The sequence below is a fragment of the Sesamum indicum genome, linkage group LG7 (assembly GCF_026168435.1).
Source record: "Sesamum indicum cultivar Baizhima isolate 11 linkage group LG7, ASM2616843v1, whole genome shotgun sequence".
NCBI lineage: Eukaryota > Viridiplantae > Streptophyta > Magnoliopsida > Lamiales > Pedaliaceae > Sesamum > Sesamum indicum.
The window spans coordinates 12035552-12054529 of record NC_142663.1 but is presented as its reverse complement, the minus strand read 5'-3'; the positions used below and the strand labels follow the sequence as shown (position 1 = coordinate 12054529).

At 33.1% G+C, this 18978-nt stretch overlaps 2 protein-coding genes across 5 annotated transcripts; both read right to left on the bottom strand.

Moving 5' to 3' along the window:
- Positions 1–3502: 3502 nt before the first annotated feature.
- Positions 3503–6038, bottom strand: LOC105180123 (putative RNA-binding protein ARP1). 2 transcript variants are annotated; one of them, XM_088882732.1, is made up of 5 exons: positions 5722–6038; positions 5460–5631; positions 4950–5152; positions 4215–4428; positions 3503–3849 (listed from the first exon to the last, which is right to left on the bottom strand). In XM_088882732.1, exons 1-5 carry the CDS (start codon positions 5932–5934, stop codon positions 3830–3832), a joined length of 822 nt encoding a protein of 273 aa, XP_088738858.1. In that variant the 5' UTR covers positions 5935–6038; the 3' UTR covers positions 3503–3829. The 2 variants fall into 2 exon arrangements, with proteins under 2 accessions (XP_088738858.1, XP_088738857.1); XM_088882731.1 differs by having other exon boundaries at positions 3503–3825.
- Positions 6039–11963: 5925 nt separating this feature from the next.
- LOC105180125 (nuclear transcription factor Y subunit B-1) lies at positions 11964–17842 on the bottom strand. 3 transcript variants are annotated; one of them, XM_088882733.1, is made up of 6 exons: positions 17695–17842; positions 17192–17452; positions 14372–14510; positions 13970–14053; positions 13807–13869; positions 11964–12181 (listed from the first exon to the last, which is right to left on the bottom strand). In XM_088882733.1, exons 2-5 carry the CDS (start codon positions 17428–17430, stop codon positions 13807–13809), a joined length of 525 nt encoding a protein of 174 aa, XP_088738859.1. In that variant the 5' UTR covers positions 17431–17452; positions 17695–17842; the 3' UTR covers positions 11964–12181. The 3 variants fall into 3 exon arrangements, 1 of the variants encoding a protein (XP_088738859.1); XR_016066433.1 differs by lacking the exons at positions 11964–12181; positions 13807–13869 and adding an exon at positions 16393–16455 and having other exon boundaries at positions 14137–14510; XR_016066434.1 differs by lacking the exons at positions 11964–12181; positions 13807–13869 and having other exon boundaries at positions 14137–14510.
- Positions 17843–18978: the final 1136 nt, after the last annotated feature.

Below are 18978 nucleotides of genomic sequence, written 5' to 3'. Positions count from 1 at the left end.
ACACTCAAACTAGTGATCAGAGTAAAACTCTAAAAAAAATATAGAGAGAATGGATTTATAGGAATAGGATTAATTATTCAATTTTACGTGCACTCTTGATGTAAAATATGAGTTCAAGATTGCGGTGATCCATACATATTAAAATTTTCATTTAACACATGTATCATCGATGCTCTGACACATTTTGATGGTGTGAAAATATTTTTAGAATAACTAACTTATTTTCTAAACTTTTATACAAATACAGATAATAGAACTCACATAAATTAAAATTTTCTAAATTATTTTAACAAATATATATATATAACATCTACATTTACCTTTGTCTTATTTATTTTTTTAATCAGAAAAATCTTATCTATTTAATTGAATTGATATCTCTATAAATCCGCATATGTGGATGTGAATGTATATATCTATAAATACTTGTACAATATATAAATATTTATATATAATAACAACTGCGTATAAATCATGTTGTGTTCAATATTTATGTCGCATTGCGTCCATCTTTGTACATATGACAACCTTAAAAGTAATTATAATTCTTCTATAGTGCCATCATAACTTCAAGAAATTAAGATTATAGTTTTCTGAGGGAAAAAATAATAATTTGTAAAATGAAACTTTATTTTTGAGACATCACATATATATATATATATATGTGTGTGTGTGAGAGAGAGATGAGTTTATAACATGGGTACATGATAAATGATGTGTGCACATGCTCATGTTGACAATTCATCATATGAATTCCCATCATGAACATATGACCTATAGTGTATATAGCATGTGTGAGAATGAGTTTTTCCAGCTATGTGTTGTGTAGCATATACCATGATTAGGACTCACATGACCATGTGATGTCATGCATACTCATCATTCCACAATATATACATATATATCCATATACTACATTTCTATTCTTTAATTACTACCTATGCATATGATGCATTTTTCATATAAATTTTCCATTTTAATAATGTGGAATAATAGAAGAAAAAAAAATCTTGTTTTATTATTTATTTTATTCCTACCAAATATTGTGGGTGCAAACACAGCCCATAGATATAAACATTAGACACATGGTTTTGTACCATTTAAGCAAATTATCCTAACTCCAAAGAAATGGTCATAATTACTACAAACGAGGTTACTTGTCTTTTTTCTTTTTTAATCTTTTGTTTAATTCTTGAATGAGGCAACCAACATATTAATTGGGATTATTATACTGTTCTATGTTGAAATTTGGTATAGTTATATATAAATATTTTATAATTTAAAAAATTATATTTAGTATTGTTAATTTTTTTTTTATCTAAGAAATTCAAAATTCAGTGAATTTACTAATATTAGTAAAAAAATTGAATCAAAATTCATTAAATTTGTGATATTAGCAAAATAATTAATGAAAATATATTTACACCCAATTAACTTATTACTAACTTGCAAGCAAAATGAATCTTTTTTATTAAACTACTCTTATAAATCTTCACACACTAATGTATATAATTAGGGGTGGACGTGGGTAGGGTATTCTATATTTCGAGTTTTTTAGGTTGGGTACCCGACTTTGTCGGGTAGTATATTTGACTACCCGACACAAATTCGATAAAATCGGATACCAATTTTATTTTTTTTTTGTTAATTTAAATTTGAAGAAAAGTAGAAACATCAAATGTATTTAAAAACATGTATTTTTTTAAAAATTTTATACTTCTAAATTGTAATTTGTATTCATGATGTGACTTTATTTTTAAAATATTATTAAAAAATTTAATACAAATTAAGATATCAATATATTAAGTTAAAAAGTAGTATAACATCACAATTAATTCAAATTAATAAACAAAATAATTCAATTCATTATATTAATAACTTGATAAGTAAATCAACCAACTCATATATCATTCTCTTTTTTACTTTATTATTTTATTAGTAACAACAAATAATTCTATTTTTTAATTAGATGTCGGTATTTAATATTTATCTCTACCCGATAACCAACCCAATATATTCTAAATCGGGTCAAAATAACCCAAAAATTATAAAATTTACCCGACCCGATCTACCCGAACCTGTTCGAATCGGGTCAGGATCTGAACGTCCACCCTTATATATAATGAGGTATATTTTCACCCTTATAAGATCGTTTTGAACTTTTGATCTATCATTTTACATGTATCACTAATTCTCTATAGCAATAATTTGGTGCATAATTCTTGATTGCTAATAATTAATAATGATTGCTTTTACACTATAACATTTATTATTAAAGTTATGAAAAATTATTTATTCGTTATGCTCATAAAAATGAACTGTTCCAAAGAGGTCCAAACTGTCCAAAAGGAAAAAATATATTGCAAGAGTCCAAAGAAATGCAAGGCCTAAGGTGCCCCAAGAAAATCAGTTTGGGTAAGGGCCAAGATGTCTCCAAGAAGCCGAATCCAAACAGAGCTCCCTAGAAATCTGGCAAGATATTGTCTAAAATCCTTGAGGGCCCAGATTTAGAAGGCCGGATAGGTCCATAAGAAAGGTTAAGAACTTGGACACCCCCCCCCCCCACCAAAGCAGTAACCATCCGGCTCCTCAAGGACATGTGACACCCCTAGTAGGAAGTAATCCCTAAATCCTAAAAGCTTCGATTCTGACTGGGGGAAAGCGTCTCCTCAATCACCTCACCTAAATCCAAGAAGGTGTTCTTATTTCCTAAGATATACTCATCTGTAGCAGGTACCAACCGCCCCCCAAAGATTACAAATCCTACAACTGCTAGGAGATGACCTTTCAACGAATTCATGGGGGATTCAACCATCCAACCACTTTGAGATCATGCTTCATCAAATCTTTGAGAAGTCTCCACAGAATACGCGGGCAATTTGATACTAACTGATGGTGCTTATAAATAGAGAGCTCCCCCAATGTAAGAAAACAAGTTTAACCTTGATACTACAACTTGAGCTTGATACAACATATTTTTAACATTCATGTTACAACTTTAGCTGAAATGAACACTTTAATTTCATACTTGAAGTTTTACTTCGATGTAATTATCTCTCATTACAAAATATAAGGAACTTCACTCTCAATTTCATTTATTCCTATTCTCTTAATTTCTAGCATTCTATTTCATCATTTTCTACTTCAAGTGGCTCCGAACACCATTTTTTCTACTCGCAACAATTCTGATAAAATGAAGTTTATTATCAATTAATACATATAACTAGTAAAAATATTAACCCCATCGATTTATTTTCCATTCCTAATATTCTATTTTTTTTTCTAATTAGTAATGAAAAATAAGACCTTAATTTGTCTGATTAATTAGTGCAATTGGATATAGTTAAAACACTTGAAATTCTTTTATTACCCAAAAAACAACTATATTTGTATCATTATCAGCATATTCATCTAAATTACCAAATATACATAATAAACTATGTTGAGTTGAGTGAATAACATCAATTAGCATGCATGAAAACCATCTCACACAATTAAGACATGATGAGAATGAAATCATTACATGGCCAAATTAAGGTTACAATATTTTTCCTTAGTCTAAATGCTTGCATGCACCACATGTGCATCTCAAGCAGGTTAGAGATACACATAATAACAATAATAATAATGAATGAATCAGATAATAATTCCTAAAAATACATTAAAAATAAAAAATAAAAAAAAGGGGGGGTCTGGAAAGAAGAGCCACTGCAGATATATGATAATAATGTTGGTCTGAGCAGCACTCTTTCCTCTTTGTGTTATTCATCCTAACCATTTTGCAAAAGCTTCTTCACCTCTGCTGCCCAACTGCTGCTGTTGTACCTATTCATTCCACAGCCAGGCAAACTGTAATATATATGTACTATCAGTTCACTATCATACATATCTCTATACATATCATCATCATCATCATGATTGATGTGGCGTGATACTCACTGTATGACAGATGGGTTTTTTCTTACAGAGAATAGAATAATTGATGTGCAAGTTGCATGGTTATTAGTATTTAATTGGTGAGCCAACTGTTTTTACCTGCTCACTCCATTACCCATTCACATGCTCATGTTCTCCTCACTTTGGACCATGTGTTCAAAGATTCTTCTTCTCTTTACCTTTTCTTTTTTTTTCAGCTATATAATAATAAATAAAAGGTGACAAGCATGCTATTTCATGTATGTATGTATGTATGTATGGAATGTGTGTGTGTTTACCTGCATTAGGAGGGGCAATGGATGTGGGCTTGGACATGAGGGCTGGGCCAGTGGGTATTGGGCCAGCTGAGTACAATTGGGCCGGAAGGCCCATTGTATGTGATTGGTGGAAATGGTAGAGTGGGTACATTGGCATCAGTGTGTTCGCCCCCACCATAGCCTGCCCTGGGTAAAAATGCCCATTCATGTAGGACCCACCATTGAAACCTAGTTTCTGCACATCACAAACAATGTTTTATTTATATATATATATCATTGGTTATTCTATGTTTTTTGGGAATTTATAAAAAAAATATCCATAAGGCATTATTTTTATTTTTCATACAATGTAATTTTGGTAAGAAATTTTGAAATTAATGCACATCGATAAATTTAGTAAATTGACACTTTACGAAACAGAGGGGATGAAAAATGATGAAGGATCAGTCGTTCAACCAGCCAACGACATATAATATTTTCTTAAAATCAATTTGAATGGGAACATGTTCGATGCAGGACAAGTTTATTGGGATCAAGACTCGATCTGTCAAGAATTTTATGGATTCAAATTTCAATTCGAGATTCAAAAATTATTAACAAGTTTCTATAATGGACACTTTAAGTGATCAATGATTGTGATTGTTTTCGATTTTTTTGAAAATTACTCTACATGTCTATGACATGATACGATACATGCATTGAACGTCTTTGCATCCTCAATTTATTTGAAGATGTAAGTTTAATACATGTACTTACGTGGTTGTAATTCATGTCCGTTGTTGCAATGTACGTCGGTGAGTAGCCGTAGAAAGGAACGGCTTGGGGGTGGTGGTGGTGGTGATGGTGGAAAGGGGAAACTGTCGCGGCCGCAGCTGCGGCCGGTGCCCCTGTCGGATAGTACCATTGCATGTGGTTCGGAGGTGGTGTCGATGCTGCAGCCCTTGGTCCGACATTCACTCCTTCAAAATAGGACAAGAAATAATATATTTAATTTTTTGGATTGGAATTTTTATTTTAATTTCTCGGCATAAGTAAAATTAATAAATAATTACTTTATGCTATACATATTATCGGTCAACTATTTGTTATCCAAGTGATTAATTGCAACAATTTCTCTATCAAAATTCACAATAATTTTTGTAAAAGAAAAAAAATCAAGAGACATATATATATATTGCATGTGATGAACAACATTTCTTGATCACAATTCAACCAATAATTAAAACACACAGTAATTTAAAACATAAAAAGGATATTTTAGTTTACCTTGTTGAGGAGGGGGGTTGTTGGCCGCGCCGCCGGTGGTGTTGGTGGTGGAGGACGACCTAGGGCGGCGGGCCCCAAGCGCGGCCAAGTTGCAGTTGGCTCGACGGCCGTTGATGATCGGCGTGGGTTCCTCACAGGCCTTCTTGGCGGCCTCGGCATTCTTAAAAGTAACCTAGGATGTGGCACAGAACAATCATTACATCTCATATAAATAAACAAACAGATCTTCTATCACACCTTGGTGTTATATACAATTACGTACAAAGCCGTAGCCCTTGGATCGGCCGGTGAGCTTGTCGGAGATGATGACGGCCTCGAGAATCTCGCCGTACTTCTCGAAATGCTCTCTCATGGCCTCCTTAGGAGTCTCCCAAGCCAGCCCTCCCACGAACACTTTGGTCAAAGTCGTGTCACCCATGTTTTGGACATTGCCATTGCCATTGCTGTTGTTGTTGTTGCTACTCATCATGGTCATGGTATTGCAAGAAAGTGTGTTGTGTGTGTTTTGTATGTATATGTGTATCTATATGTTAGGGGGTGGTGGAGGAGGAGGAGAGGTGGGACTATATGTGTGTCTATATATATAAACTAGGAGAGGGGGGGGGGGGGGGGGGTGTGGTTGAATGAGAGTAAGAGTGTGAGGATGTATGAGTAATGTGGTGGGATGTATGAGAATATATTAAAGGAGGAGGACAGAAGGGCAGACAGATGGATTTTGGGTTGAGGCCAACATCAAACTTCAATGTGCTGTCTTCTCTCTTTCACTCATTGCCCCTATTTTTTTTAGGTAAATTTTCATGTTTAACATGTATATATATGGTATGTATGTATGTATACACACACAACACACACTAAAAAAACACATATACAGTATGTACATTGGGGTTTTTGGTTTGTTCTTACACTGCATTTATTCATTACATAGCTGTTTTGAACTTTTGAGAAAGTTGTTAGCACAAATCCGAACCCAACCAGCTGGTTATATTTACTCTACCTATATTAATTTAACTGTCTAAATGAAAATTCTGAGCTGGCCTGAGTTTGGGTAAAGGTGACTAGCTATTTCAGTGTAATAAGAGCGATTAATCACGTAATACATGTAAAAGTTGATTGAGGGGTGGAAAAATTTTCTTCAATAAATTGTGAGGAAGCATCAAATATGTAACACCATGTTTGCACGTGGGACTAACCATTATGGTCTAGTGGTTCGTTATGGTCGAACATTGGTACACCCACAACGTGTGTTTGATTCTTGCTAACACGTCTTGACCTGTATGTTGATTTTCACGTGATTAGGCATTGATTCTTAGAAACAATAAGTCAACTACGATTTGTTCTATTCTACACGTACAATCCTGCCTAACGGATTTGTGGGCTCTCGTCCCTACTTTTCCATTTTGTAATTAAAAAAAAAATTATGTGTTTGTATTTTGTTATTTTTCTTTTTATTTATCGTTGCTTTTGATCTTAATAGTTGTAGGTGGGGGATATGATGGTTTTTTTGGCAATATTGATTGGAATAGTCATTCATTAATTATTCTAACAAAGAAAATAAAACCCACCATTCACAACTCATTATTGACTCTTATGGACTACCAATAAATTTTTAAAAAAATGGGATTTATATAAAAACACCTATTTAATTTGATATAGAATTTTAGATTACAATTAAAAAAAATTAACAGAAATTATAGAAGATCGATAATGTCGCTTTTTAAGAAAAGTGATGTTTTCGTAACAAGAAAATTGGTCAATAACTATAAAAAAAAAAGGATAAAATTAGAGTCGAGCTAATTAGCAAATAAAATTTTCGTTGCTAAATTCATTAATTGTATTGTCTTGACGTGACATAAATCATATCATGCAGTATTATAAATATTTTAATTTTGAACTGACCATAGTACACTATATATGCAGAATGAAATATCATAAACACGTAAGTACCCTCTCGTCCCATCATTAAAATTTTTCCATTGGCGTAATGAATTAAAATTGAAATTTAAGTATTTTCATGATCGAGTAATATCAAAACGTCGTTTTTTAAGAAAAGTTGAATCTTATTTTCTCTAGAATTACAAACAATGCTCATCATACAAAATCAAAAATCAGACCTGACAAAAGAAATATTATTTTTCTTTATAATTAACTGTCACGATCAAAATTAAAAACAACAACGAAAACTAATCAACTACAATGTCGTGTATATATATATTTATATATAAAAAATAAATTTATTCATGTAGTGGAATAAAATGTAATTAATTTTGTAATAATAATTATAAAATAAAAAGAGCCGGCGGCGGCGGGGAATCAAAAGACATGGGGTGGAGCTATATATGTTACATGGGAGCAGTCACGAGTAGTAAGGACTAAGGAATAGCACAGTACAGCCCCCCACGTTCTGTTGTGTACAAACCGGTGTCGTTTCATTTGGTACGGCTGTTTAGCTGTCTTCTTTGTTGACTGTGACGTACGTTTGAGTTGTCCACTACTCTCACTGCACGTGGAACCAATTCACTACTTCCTTTTTTTCTTTTTTTCTTTTTTATTTATCTCAATTTCTTTTTTTTTTCTTTAATTTTTTTAATTTATTTCGATTCAATTTCTCTAATTTCTTTTTTATTCAATTTTTCTTTTTTTGATGGTGGGCTTTAGTCCATATGAAAGTGGATGGATATTGGCCTGTGGGTCGAAGTTAATGGGCCAGCCCATTGACCCGAATGGTTTTCCAATTATTTGGGCTAATTGCTCTCTCGTAGGCCCATCATTTTATATTAATTTTAATTATCATTTGTTAATAAATAATGGTAATTCAAAGTAAACTTACTAAAATCTAATTTATTAAACCAAAATTTATTTTTTTTATTTTTGGTCAAACAAAAAAATATTTGGTCAACTAAATCAATTAATTATTAATTTATCAATTTATAAAAATAAAATAAAAAAACATATGAATCAATCAAAGATTAAATTATTATGGTAAAATGGACTGAAATTTTATCCCTTTTGCTTTTTTTCATAGCTTTTGCTGCACCAGTCCTAATCCACACTCTCCAATGATGGAACGTTGCTGTAAACTCTAATTACAATTCTCTAATACTTAAGTTAATAAAATTATATTAAATAAATACCACAAATTATTAGAATGAATTGCATATTTGCTTTTTTAAATGTGGGGTCGTCTACAGCATATCCCGTTCGAACCAGACCAATCACATGAAATGATGTAACAAATTGAGTGATGTAAATTTACAACAGATTCATCTGTTGCGAATCGTGCGAGTCTTTATCTTGCTCGAATATTTTCTTAAAATTTATGGTATTTTAGTGCGTTTTCATTAATGAAGATATCGTATACGAATAATTTTTTTTTTATTGGATTGAATAATATAAATATAGATAATGTGTGTTGGGGGTGGGGGGGGGGGGTGTTTATGGAGAAAATTGGAGACGTGAGAATGATGAGTGAGAGAGAGAGAGAGAGAGAGAGAGCAATATGTTCCATGCCCCTTTGTAGTTGTCTCCTCCTCTCTCTCTCTTATCCCCCTGCCTCCATAATGTAACGTGGCCAGCTGTTTCCCAATTCGGGGGCATTTTTGTCAATTCATATTATGTTTCATTTGACCGTTGACCAGAAATTTTTATAAGATTTTATTTTTTAAATTAAAAGAACAGAAATGGGAAATGAAGTGGAATGTGTTCTGGGTGTGAGATGCGGGGAATAATGGGGATTGGTGGTGCTAGCTGGAACCCCTCATGCTCTGAGTTGGCTGGGCTATATTTGTAATTCTCCACCCCAACCCCCCACTCTCTCCCCAAATCAAATATTTCAGCAAGAATTGAAAAATTCTAAACTAAATCGAATCTGATCGAATACACTTGTTGTGTAAGTTGATGTACAGTTCAGAAAAAATGATCAATCATATAATAAATGTATCACACTTACTCTGTGATTGATTTGTTCCTATCAAACTTGATCTAGATAAGAGTTTTTCATAAGAATTAAAAACTTTCATTTTATTATTGTATTTTCTGTAGAACGTGAGGATTAACGATTTTCTTTCCTATTTTTATAAAATTTATTAAATTTAAGGATAAATTATAACAGACTTTTACAAGATTTTTTATAATAATGAATATATTTTCGTTGTTTGAAAATTTACAAAGTATTTTATAAAATTAACGATCGTTTTGATAAATATTTCTCCAATATCAGAGGATTGTTAATACGGAAACGAAATGGTAATTGTGTGTGTATGTATTTAGTATTTAGAGGGGGGAGAGGGGGGGGGGGGGTGTTGAAGATGGTTGTAGGCATAAAAGAAGGGATGTATGTGAGTGAGTGTAGCTGCTGCAAGTCCAAGCAAATCAATCATCCACCTCACGTGATTCTCACGTGCTCCTTCTACATTGCCACGTGATGTCACATGCCCTGCCCACTTCACTCATTCCCCCCCCCCCCAACCCCCACCCCCACTCCCACTCCCTGTATCTGATTTTTCTGTACCAATATAAAAAAATAACTGCAATTACACACACCCAATCCTTCTGTGCTCTGCTATGCTCTGTCCTTGTGATTAATCTCCCAATCATCTAACACCACTGCTAGGCGTTAATGAATAGGATAAAACTCTATTTAAATTCATATATTAATTCTAAAATTTAAATTTAGACCTCATAAATATTATTAAATTCAAGCTCAAACTCATTAAAAAAAATATAGATTAAATCTAGAGACTCATCAATACTTATGAGTCTTATGTACCCAATTTAGATAAAAAAAATGTATTTATTTTTCTTCGTTATTCAATTGGATTATTATTTATTAATCGATCTAACTTCAAGTGAACAGTTTTCTTTTGAGACACCATAACATTATTTATCGTGTAATATTTTCATAAGATTATTTTGTAAATAGTATAATAAATGATATATTATTTTAGAAAATTTATAAAAAAAAAAGGAGTTATTTATGTATCAATCTCAATAATTTTAAATTTATTGATAACTTATGAAAAGTGTTAAAAATTCGGTTAACCAATCGAAAACATGTTGAATTGAATTTTCAACTCGTACTGAAAATCGAACCAAAAACTCACTTTGATTTTCGGTTATTCAAAAAAAAAATTGATACAATCAAACCATACAGACTCAATAACCGAAATTAAAAAATATATTTATATAAATATATTATAGTTTTATAAAATATAATAATACATATAAATTATATTTATAATTTATAAATATATATTATATTATAATAATATAATTTAATTTTCTACTTATTTTAAATATAAAATTAAAACTAAAAAACTATTAAAAAATAATTAACTGGCAGATATTTTTTCTTATGAATCCGCTAATTCGATTATTAATCGAACTGAGCCAAAAAATATTCAATTAGTTCAATTCAATTTTTTTTGGTACGTCTAAACTTTTGATTTTCAAAAAATCGATCTGATTAATCGAATTGAACACCTCTATAAACTATGGATAAAAATAAAAATTAATTTAATTACTATAATTTACAGAAAAAAAAAATAAAAACAAAAAAAAAATTAAGTCTAGGTCTGATAGACCCAAACACTAAATTTGGTCGGGTCTAGAGACCCATGAGTCTAAAATGGGATAAAATGAATTGAGCAGAGTCTAAGTTCAAGTTAATTTATCTAGGTCCTTTTGCGGTTTGGATCTAAATAGGATAGGATCCTATCCATTAACAGGCTTACCCCACCCCCACCCTTTTGTTCCTTTTTTGCTAATTAAAAAAAATGTAACCATCAAATCCTAATTTCTAAAATAAGTTTTTAATTTCTTTTAAAAAAGAGATGTGGATAGTAACAGCATTTTGTCCTCAAGAAGATAATTGTAATTAATTATTTTATTAAGTGTTAAAAAAAAAAAGGAGAGCGATTAATGTTTACTGATTAACAAGCACTGAAAATTCTAACTCAAACTAAGTTAAAAATAGAAAAGCAAATCAATGTATGTGATGAATGTAACATTCCATGCAATTGATTGATGATGATGGATTGGTTCCCTTTCATGCCATCCATTTGTATAGATTTTATAAGTCAAGAAATAGCAATTTTGTTGTCCCATACTGTCTCTGCTATCTTATAAATTTTCATAATTTCTTTTTGAGATTTATAAAATGTTCCAAGTGTTTTTGGTAATCTTTAGAGAAGAAACTTAACGGAAGCAAAATAATAAGATATTAGAAGCTTATAAATTCTATCTTCAAGGCTTAAATGAGCTCTAAATCAGGCTTATAAAAGTTTCATGATCTTATTTTATCCGAATATTTCAAGACTATCTCTGTAAAATATAATATGGCGTCTTATTAATTCTAAAAATATTTTATAAGATGTACCAACTTAACACTCTCTGAGTGGAAAATATACGGCAAAAAAATCTTCTTCAGCAAAGCATTGCTGAGGAGAAATTTGTCCATGTATTCCCCGAGTTAGTAGTCACTCTCCTCCAAATGTTAGAGCAAATTAATGAGCAGAATGTAGAGTTCATAACTTAATATCAGGATTTACAGATAACAACTAGCAAACAAAGATCACATCATCATACTTCTTTGATAGAGGAGTTGGGTATAAAATTCCAGGTACATCAACCAATATCAACTGACCGCCATATCCTGAGATTAACTCAGCACCGGGGAGCTGGATCCTTGCTCGTTGCTTGGCGCCGACCATATTCTATTCTCTTGGCTGCAAAAGTTTCAAAGAGACAACACTTAAGATAATTTAGGCACCACCACTTCATTTTTTTGGTTTTGGGAGAAACAAACGAGTTTTAACGAGGAAAAGTAAACTAATGTTCGTGAAGAAAAGAAGCCAACACAAAAACCAGCCATCAGAAAAATGTCTCCTAGGCAGCATCAAGACTCGTACTTCAATGTAGCACCTTATACTACTAAAACAGAAGGAAACAACATCATATGTTCTGTAATTAAGTAGGAAGTGGTTCAGATTTAGAGAGCTCCATTTTTCAAGAACTCCAGTTATATAATTGCATAAGATAAACCAGTTCAGAAAAATTGAACACTTTGCATGTTATTAACTTTCCTGGTGGCCTCCCAAGCTTCTAACCAACAGAGCTTCCCCTTCAGGAGTATATGACTAACTGCATTGTTACTGAGATCTATTTTCTTCCAGTTCTAGGAACTTGCAGGAACTACCTTATACCATCCAACCTTCTTTCTTTCCATTTATTTATATACGTATTTTCTCTCCATGCCATTGAACAAAACAAATTGCAAATGATTTCAGCAAGATACCATGGAAAAGATTAAATAAGAATCTCCAACCCACAGCAGAATCAATATTCAGCAATTACACCGTAAAGGGTAGAAACCAAATAATGTCCGTGCAGTTTCATTCCACAGTTCTATACTATTGTGCTCTTAACACAACATTATCTACCCCCCCCCCCCCCCAATATTGCATCAATAAAGAAAACTGAGGGCGGAGCTATGCAAATGCACTACAAAGCTGTTCATTCGCCTTTCAGACAATGATGTAATATGACTTCCAAGATTCTTTGTTTTCCCCAGCTAACTTTATTCATAAACTATTAGGCTAATATCTTATAAAATTCATAAACTTGCCTCTTGTTACGACACTGTTCCAAATGTTCAATGCAATGTTAAGACTGTGTAAAAATAGATCAGATACCAAGAATGCTTCTGCAGAAATGTTTACTTTGATTGCCTTTCTCATCTAGCCTGTAGTTCAAGCATTTGGAAACAATAAACTTTTAGATTTTTGTTGAACAAAACCACAGAAGTTCTTTCAGCTACAAGCCAAACAACACACATCTGATTCTACCCATCAGCAGCAGGAGAATTTTCTATTCATTCCTCCCTCTTCTATGCATAGCTGGTAATCTTTGAGCAACCACAGCACAATAATGCATATAAGTTTGCAGAAGATTCCAAGAATAGCCCGTAAATATTCATTAATGTTCTCTTTTACCAACATTGATACACACAAAAAATAAGAGCACAAGCTGAAAGCATCTGGCAGAGAGAAGCAAAACCAGAAATCAATGTAAATAACTTGTTAACCATTATCCAACAATCTGCAGTATAGGCAAAGCCTAAAGATAGGAGTAAGTGAAAATTTTGATTAACAGAAAGTAGATAAAAATATATTAGTATGCTGAGCTGAGTGTATATTGCATCTTCATAAGGTGCATTATTAGAACAAATTATACATACAAGGGAAATACAGGTGCAGGAAAAAATTAGGGATGATGTTTACATGGAATTCTCCTCTTTACTCTTTTTGTTTATTCTAATTTGGTGGGGAGTGAGGAGAAGGGGGAAACTTACTCAATATTCAATTTGGGAGTTCGAGTAACTGAAACCTTGTGAAAAAGAACCTTGATGAGCAAACTGCGAAAGTCATCCACACAGAGAAAATAAGGAAAACAATTTTATTCTTTTTTCTGAGTGATATTTGTAGTATATGTCAGCAAATAAATTCAAAAGCTACCTGTGCATCAGAACCCAGCTGAGTTCCAATTGTATCTTTCTTTGCGGATCCATCAGCACCCCTAGCAGGTCCTTTCGTGTCGCCCTGCCGATAGGTCGCAATTTATTACATACTATAACGAACTAAAAAATGTAAGGGAAGTTCATATAACATGCATAGTTTCTTACCTCTAACTGAAACATTGAGGTCGTTCCACAAAATCAACATAGACACCCCAAAAGGAGGAAAAAGGCGAGGGTTAGATTGAACTCGTTTATCATTTAATTATAGATGGGAAAGAAAAGCCAAAAGAGGACTAAGAAAAGATATAGATAAGAAATGAAAGCATGGGAGTTGAGATGGTTCCCTAAGGAGGAAATGAAAGACCAAAGAAGAATATTGAACCAGAAACGATAAGGGAACTTCTTTTACCTCTCTATACCTGGCCAAATAGGCCTTCAGCGGGGCTATATAATCCTCAAAACCCAAAGTTGCCATTGCCCACAACAAATCATCCCCATTAATTGTTTTCCTTTTCTCTTTTTGGCACTTATCGCTTGCTCTGCAAAAAAAATATGAAACAAAATGAAAAGTGAATCATGAAACATAAAGATTAACAGCCAGAGCAACTTACTTTTCCAACCAATTACTAGTCACATATATCTTCTTGTGAACACTCATGCACAGAGAGATAGGAATTTATCAAAATACTGAAGCATCCAATAGAAAAGCATACGGACTGCTGCATGTGGGACGACAAAAATAACCTTATCCTTTTTCTAAGACAAGTACTAAGGATCAATAGTAATTTAAAGCTTTCAAAAAACTGCTCAATCAGACTTCTCTGAGGACAAAGAAAAAACTCATAGCTTATATGGTAGTTAGAATAATCCAGAAAGGGTTAATCAGAGAGTTCAAATCATCTGTCATTTAATAGCAACAGAATCAAGGAATATTGTTGTTATAGTAGATAATATAGATTTATTCCATATAATATTTACTACAATGGCAGCCCGTCCAGAGGCAATGAACCCAACACAGAAAGCAGCATTAAGGATGTAAACTACGTTCAAAGCTTTTACACAAGTCAACCATTTGCTACACTAGAGCTACTTACTCTTGTGGTGCACTGATCTACATGGATGCATCAACTTATTCTTGTATATTACTTTTAAACAACAAATGGATAAACCAATAACCAAATACAAGATTTAGCTCAATTAGAACGACTGATGTTGTGGCTGCAAGTGGACAGAAGGACCAGAAATTCGCAAATACTCTAAAATGTCCAAGAGAACTCATTTTCTGCCCCGGGCTATCTATCCCTTCTTCAAAACTTACGTTCTTGGCTCGCCTTATTGAATGTGGTAACTAGTTCATGTGCTACTAGGGCAAAATGAAAATTCGCTAATATCATGGATGAAGGAAAGTCAAACTTCCCTCTATTGTATAATAGATAAACTAATTGTGACCTACATGGAAAAAATATTATCCTATTGTCTAATTGGAGAAAGTGACTGTATTTTCATTCAGGATGCACTCTCTGACTTTATTCAACAAGTTTCAAAATCCCTAATGGAATACAGTCATGCTCCTGACCCAAGCTCCAAAACTGAATGTATTCTCACAGCTTCTAGAAGGCTTCATATATCCTCCGCCTCTATGAAAGCTGTGGATGACTATCTCTGTCTAATATGCGTCGAGGAAGAGCTAATGGCAAAGTCTTCACATTTTAGACTATTATTTGATCCGAGTTTCAAATTAGTGCTTTGACATGCTGAGGGAAAACAAAACTGATACCAGGAGATGCAACACAATGTCACCCACAACTCTAAAACAAGCCTGATCTTATCTATGCAAGACAATTACAGATCCAAATGCTCGCAAGACAAGGTAAAATATCTAACTTAAAATTATAACAGTTAGATATAAGCAAATCTGATGCCAATTCAAGAGATTTCTGCATCCGCGGTTAGGGAAATGGGTATAGTCGTGGAAGAAGATTCATGGGTATAGTCCATTATTAGGAAGTGCAAGAATAATCCCCAATCAGAGCAACCAAAAATTACTTCTGTGGTAATAGCTAACACAATTAACTAGAACGAAATATCCATGAAATGTGTGGATGCTGTAAAGAATTTGCATTCATGTGCAGATGAAGGAAAGGTTAAAGAATCAAAGAAGAGAGGCAATATGAAGATGGACTTGTAGGCAGTTGCGTCACGTCATAACTAGTTAGCCACATGTTATGCTAAGCGAAGCTTACTCCCTTTTTCACTTGTTATCTTCCTTACAGAATATCTTAAAAAGTTACCAACTTATATTTGACCTCCAAGCGTATAGATGAATATAACCCGTTAAGGTATTGCCCAAGAACCTAAATTATCTCTTAACCTTATATGATACATCTTCACAGGGTAACATGTTTAAAAAGCATGACGCACCTAAAATGAGTCACATCATCGCTAATTGGTGAAAGGCCAATACTCTCAAATAGTCCACCACTTCTGAGCCAATTGACGAAACACAGACACCAAAAAGGACAACCTCAGGAGCAAGCAGAAAAATATAATATCTACGCGTAAACTGTAGAAGTTAACATAAAGAAGTGTCACTATGAACTGCATACAAATAACATATCCATCTCTCATGATCATATCATCCAGAAAGACATAGAAAAAGAGTTATCTGAGGTCAATGAATAATTCTCTGGAATACCAGTTCTTCACATCCTTTAGTTCAAAGCATACCACTGGATTACTAATAAAATCAACAAGCCAATGAAAGCTAGTTATAACATTAAGAATATCAATATCCACATGTATGCATGAATCCCACCCCTCCCTCCACCATGAACATAGAAGCAGTAATTTGTCAGAGCTAAAGTGAACTAACCAATTTCACATATATTAAGCTTCCAAAACAATACGTTCAATAATTTGACAGCATGGACTACATTTACAGTGCTAGACCAGAAGCACAACCAATGACCAATCACATATTCTAGTTGGAAACGCAAACACAATATATAAAATATGCAGTGAATTCTCATGCAATATAAGTTTGATATTTAGGAATCAAGAACAGCATCAGCAGTAAGGAAAGAATGGAACACCAAAACCAAAACTCGATTCAATCTTTAGCACAATCAAATCACGTTCAAAATAAGGGCTCAAGCACATCCAAAACACAAAAAAGTACAGATTGAAACAAATGAGCGAACATTTCATTTTAAGTGCGTACTCGCTGGTGATGAAACTGATGAACTCGGACACACATTCCTGTACAGTGTCCTTCGCATCCTTGGCGATCTTCCCATTCGCCGGCAGGGCCTTCTTCATGATGCGACCAATATTCGCAATCGGGAGAAAGCGATCCTGCTCACGCACGCCCGACTGCGGGCTCTGATCCCCACCGCCACCGCCACTCTCGTGACTGCCGCTGCCACCGGCAACGCCATGGCCACCCGGACTGTCCGCCATCCCTTTAGCAACCTAAAAAACCCTAGCCCCATACATAAGAACCCCCCCCCCCCCCAAAAAAAAAAAAAACAACAACAGAAGAAGAAAATTTGTTCACCACCCAAATGACAAATCACAGATACAAAACCACAAAAAATTACAGAACCCAAAAAAGAAAAGCTCAACCCAGTTCATGAAATCCATCTAAATAAACAGTACATGATCAAAAATGCACATAGTTTTCACACACAGTGAGCAGTGTATGTTTGTGTAATAAGGAGGTACCTTGTGGGTAAAGTAGAAGAGGGATTTGTATTTGGCGCGCTGGAGAGGGGGATTGGAGAAATCTGAGAGGGGAAGGAGGAGAAGATCGGACGACGGAGAGATGAGGAAGGAGACTTGTTTATTACTTCTACTACTACTACTTTTTTTTACTTATACTGCAAAAATACACATTCAAACTACACTCTTTTTTTTTTCCCCCTTTATATTATTTATTCTTTTTCTATTTCAAATATAAGAAAATTAATTTACCTAAATCAAGCTTGATTACATTAAATTACTTACATTCCAAGTATTTTTATATATACATATGAATTATTATTATTATCATTAAACTGTTCACCAATCGCATCATTATAATTAGTTTTGACTGTTTGTTTGGATTTCGACAGTGTAAGTGATAAAATTTGAAATTCAATATTTGTAAATGATAAAATCGTGTGTATGTAGTAATAATTACATCCTCTTATTTTGGAATAAAATCTCGTCTCACTTAATTATGACCACCTGCGATTACTATAACAGTCAATTCTCTTATTATGGTAGAAAATCATGGCGAAATAATTTCTAAAATTGTAATTATTATTTTTCTAAAATAAGAGAAGGTGGTAACTATAGTGTTGTAATTGTGGTAATTTAAATATATCATTTAATCACACCCTATATTTCACTTTCAAAAGTTCATGGTTTTGAAGCTAAATAATAAATAATATTTGGTAAATATACAAATTTAGGTGTCCTAAATTGTAAGAAAGGGGGTAAGTTTCATATTCATATTTAAAAAATGTAACTAGCAATCAAATTCCTTGGTTTTGAGGAGGGAAAATTATGTTCATTTGTATTTTTTTTATTTAAATCATGTTTGATCATATTTAATTAATTATATTATAAATATTATTCTGTATTTCTAATGATTGATTATTCTTCTTAAACTATGCATCAATTCATATTGAATTCCCCTACACAAAGTATTATGTGGTAGTCTTTCAAGAGCCTAAAGACTATATCTTAGGAGAATAAATGAATTGAGTCGAGCTGAAGTTGAATTTCTTATCAAATTTAAAATTATAGTTGAGATTATAATGTAATTGGATAAATCGACTTCAGACGAACTCTAATTAATTTAAACATGACCCAAACTCGAGTATCATTTTCTGACTCATTTTTTATATTATCTTTTTTAACTAGCAAATTTTATCAAATGAAAAACACACGCATGTACGTGTGTGAGTAGTGTTATGCTAACAAACCAAGCTCAAACGAGCTTTTGGTCGTGTATCCAGTAGT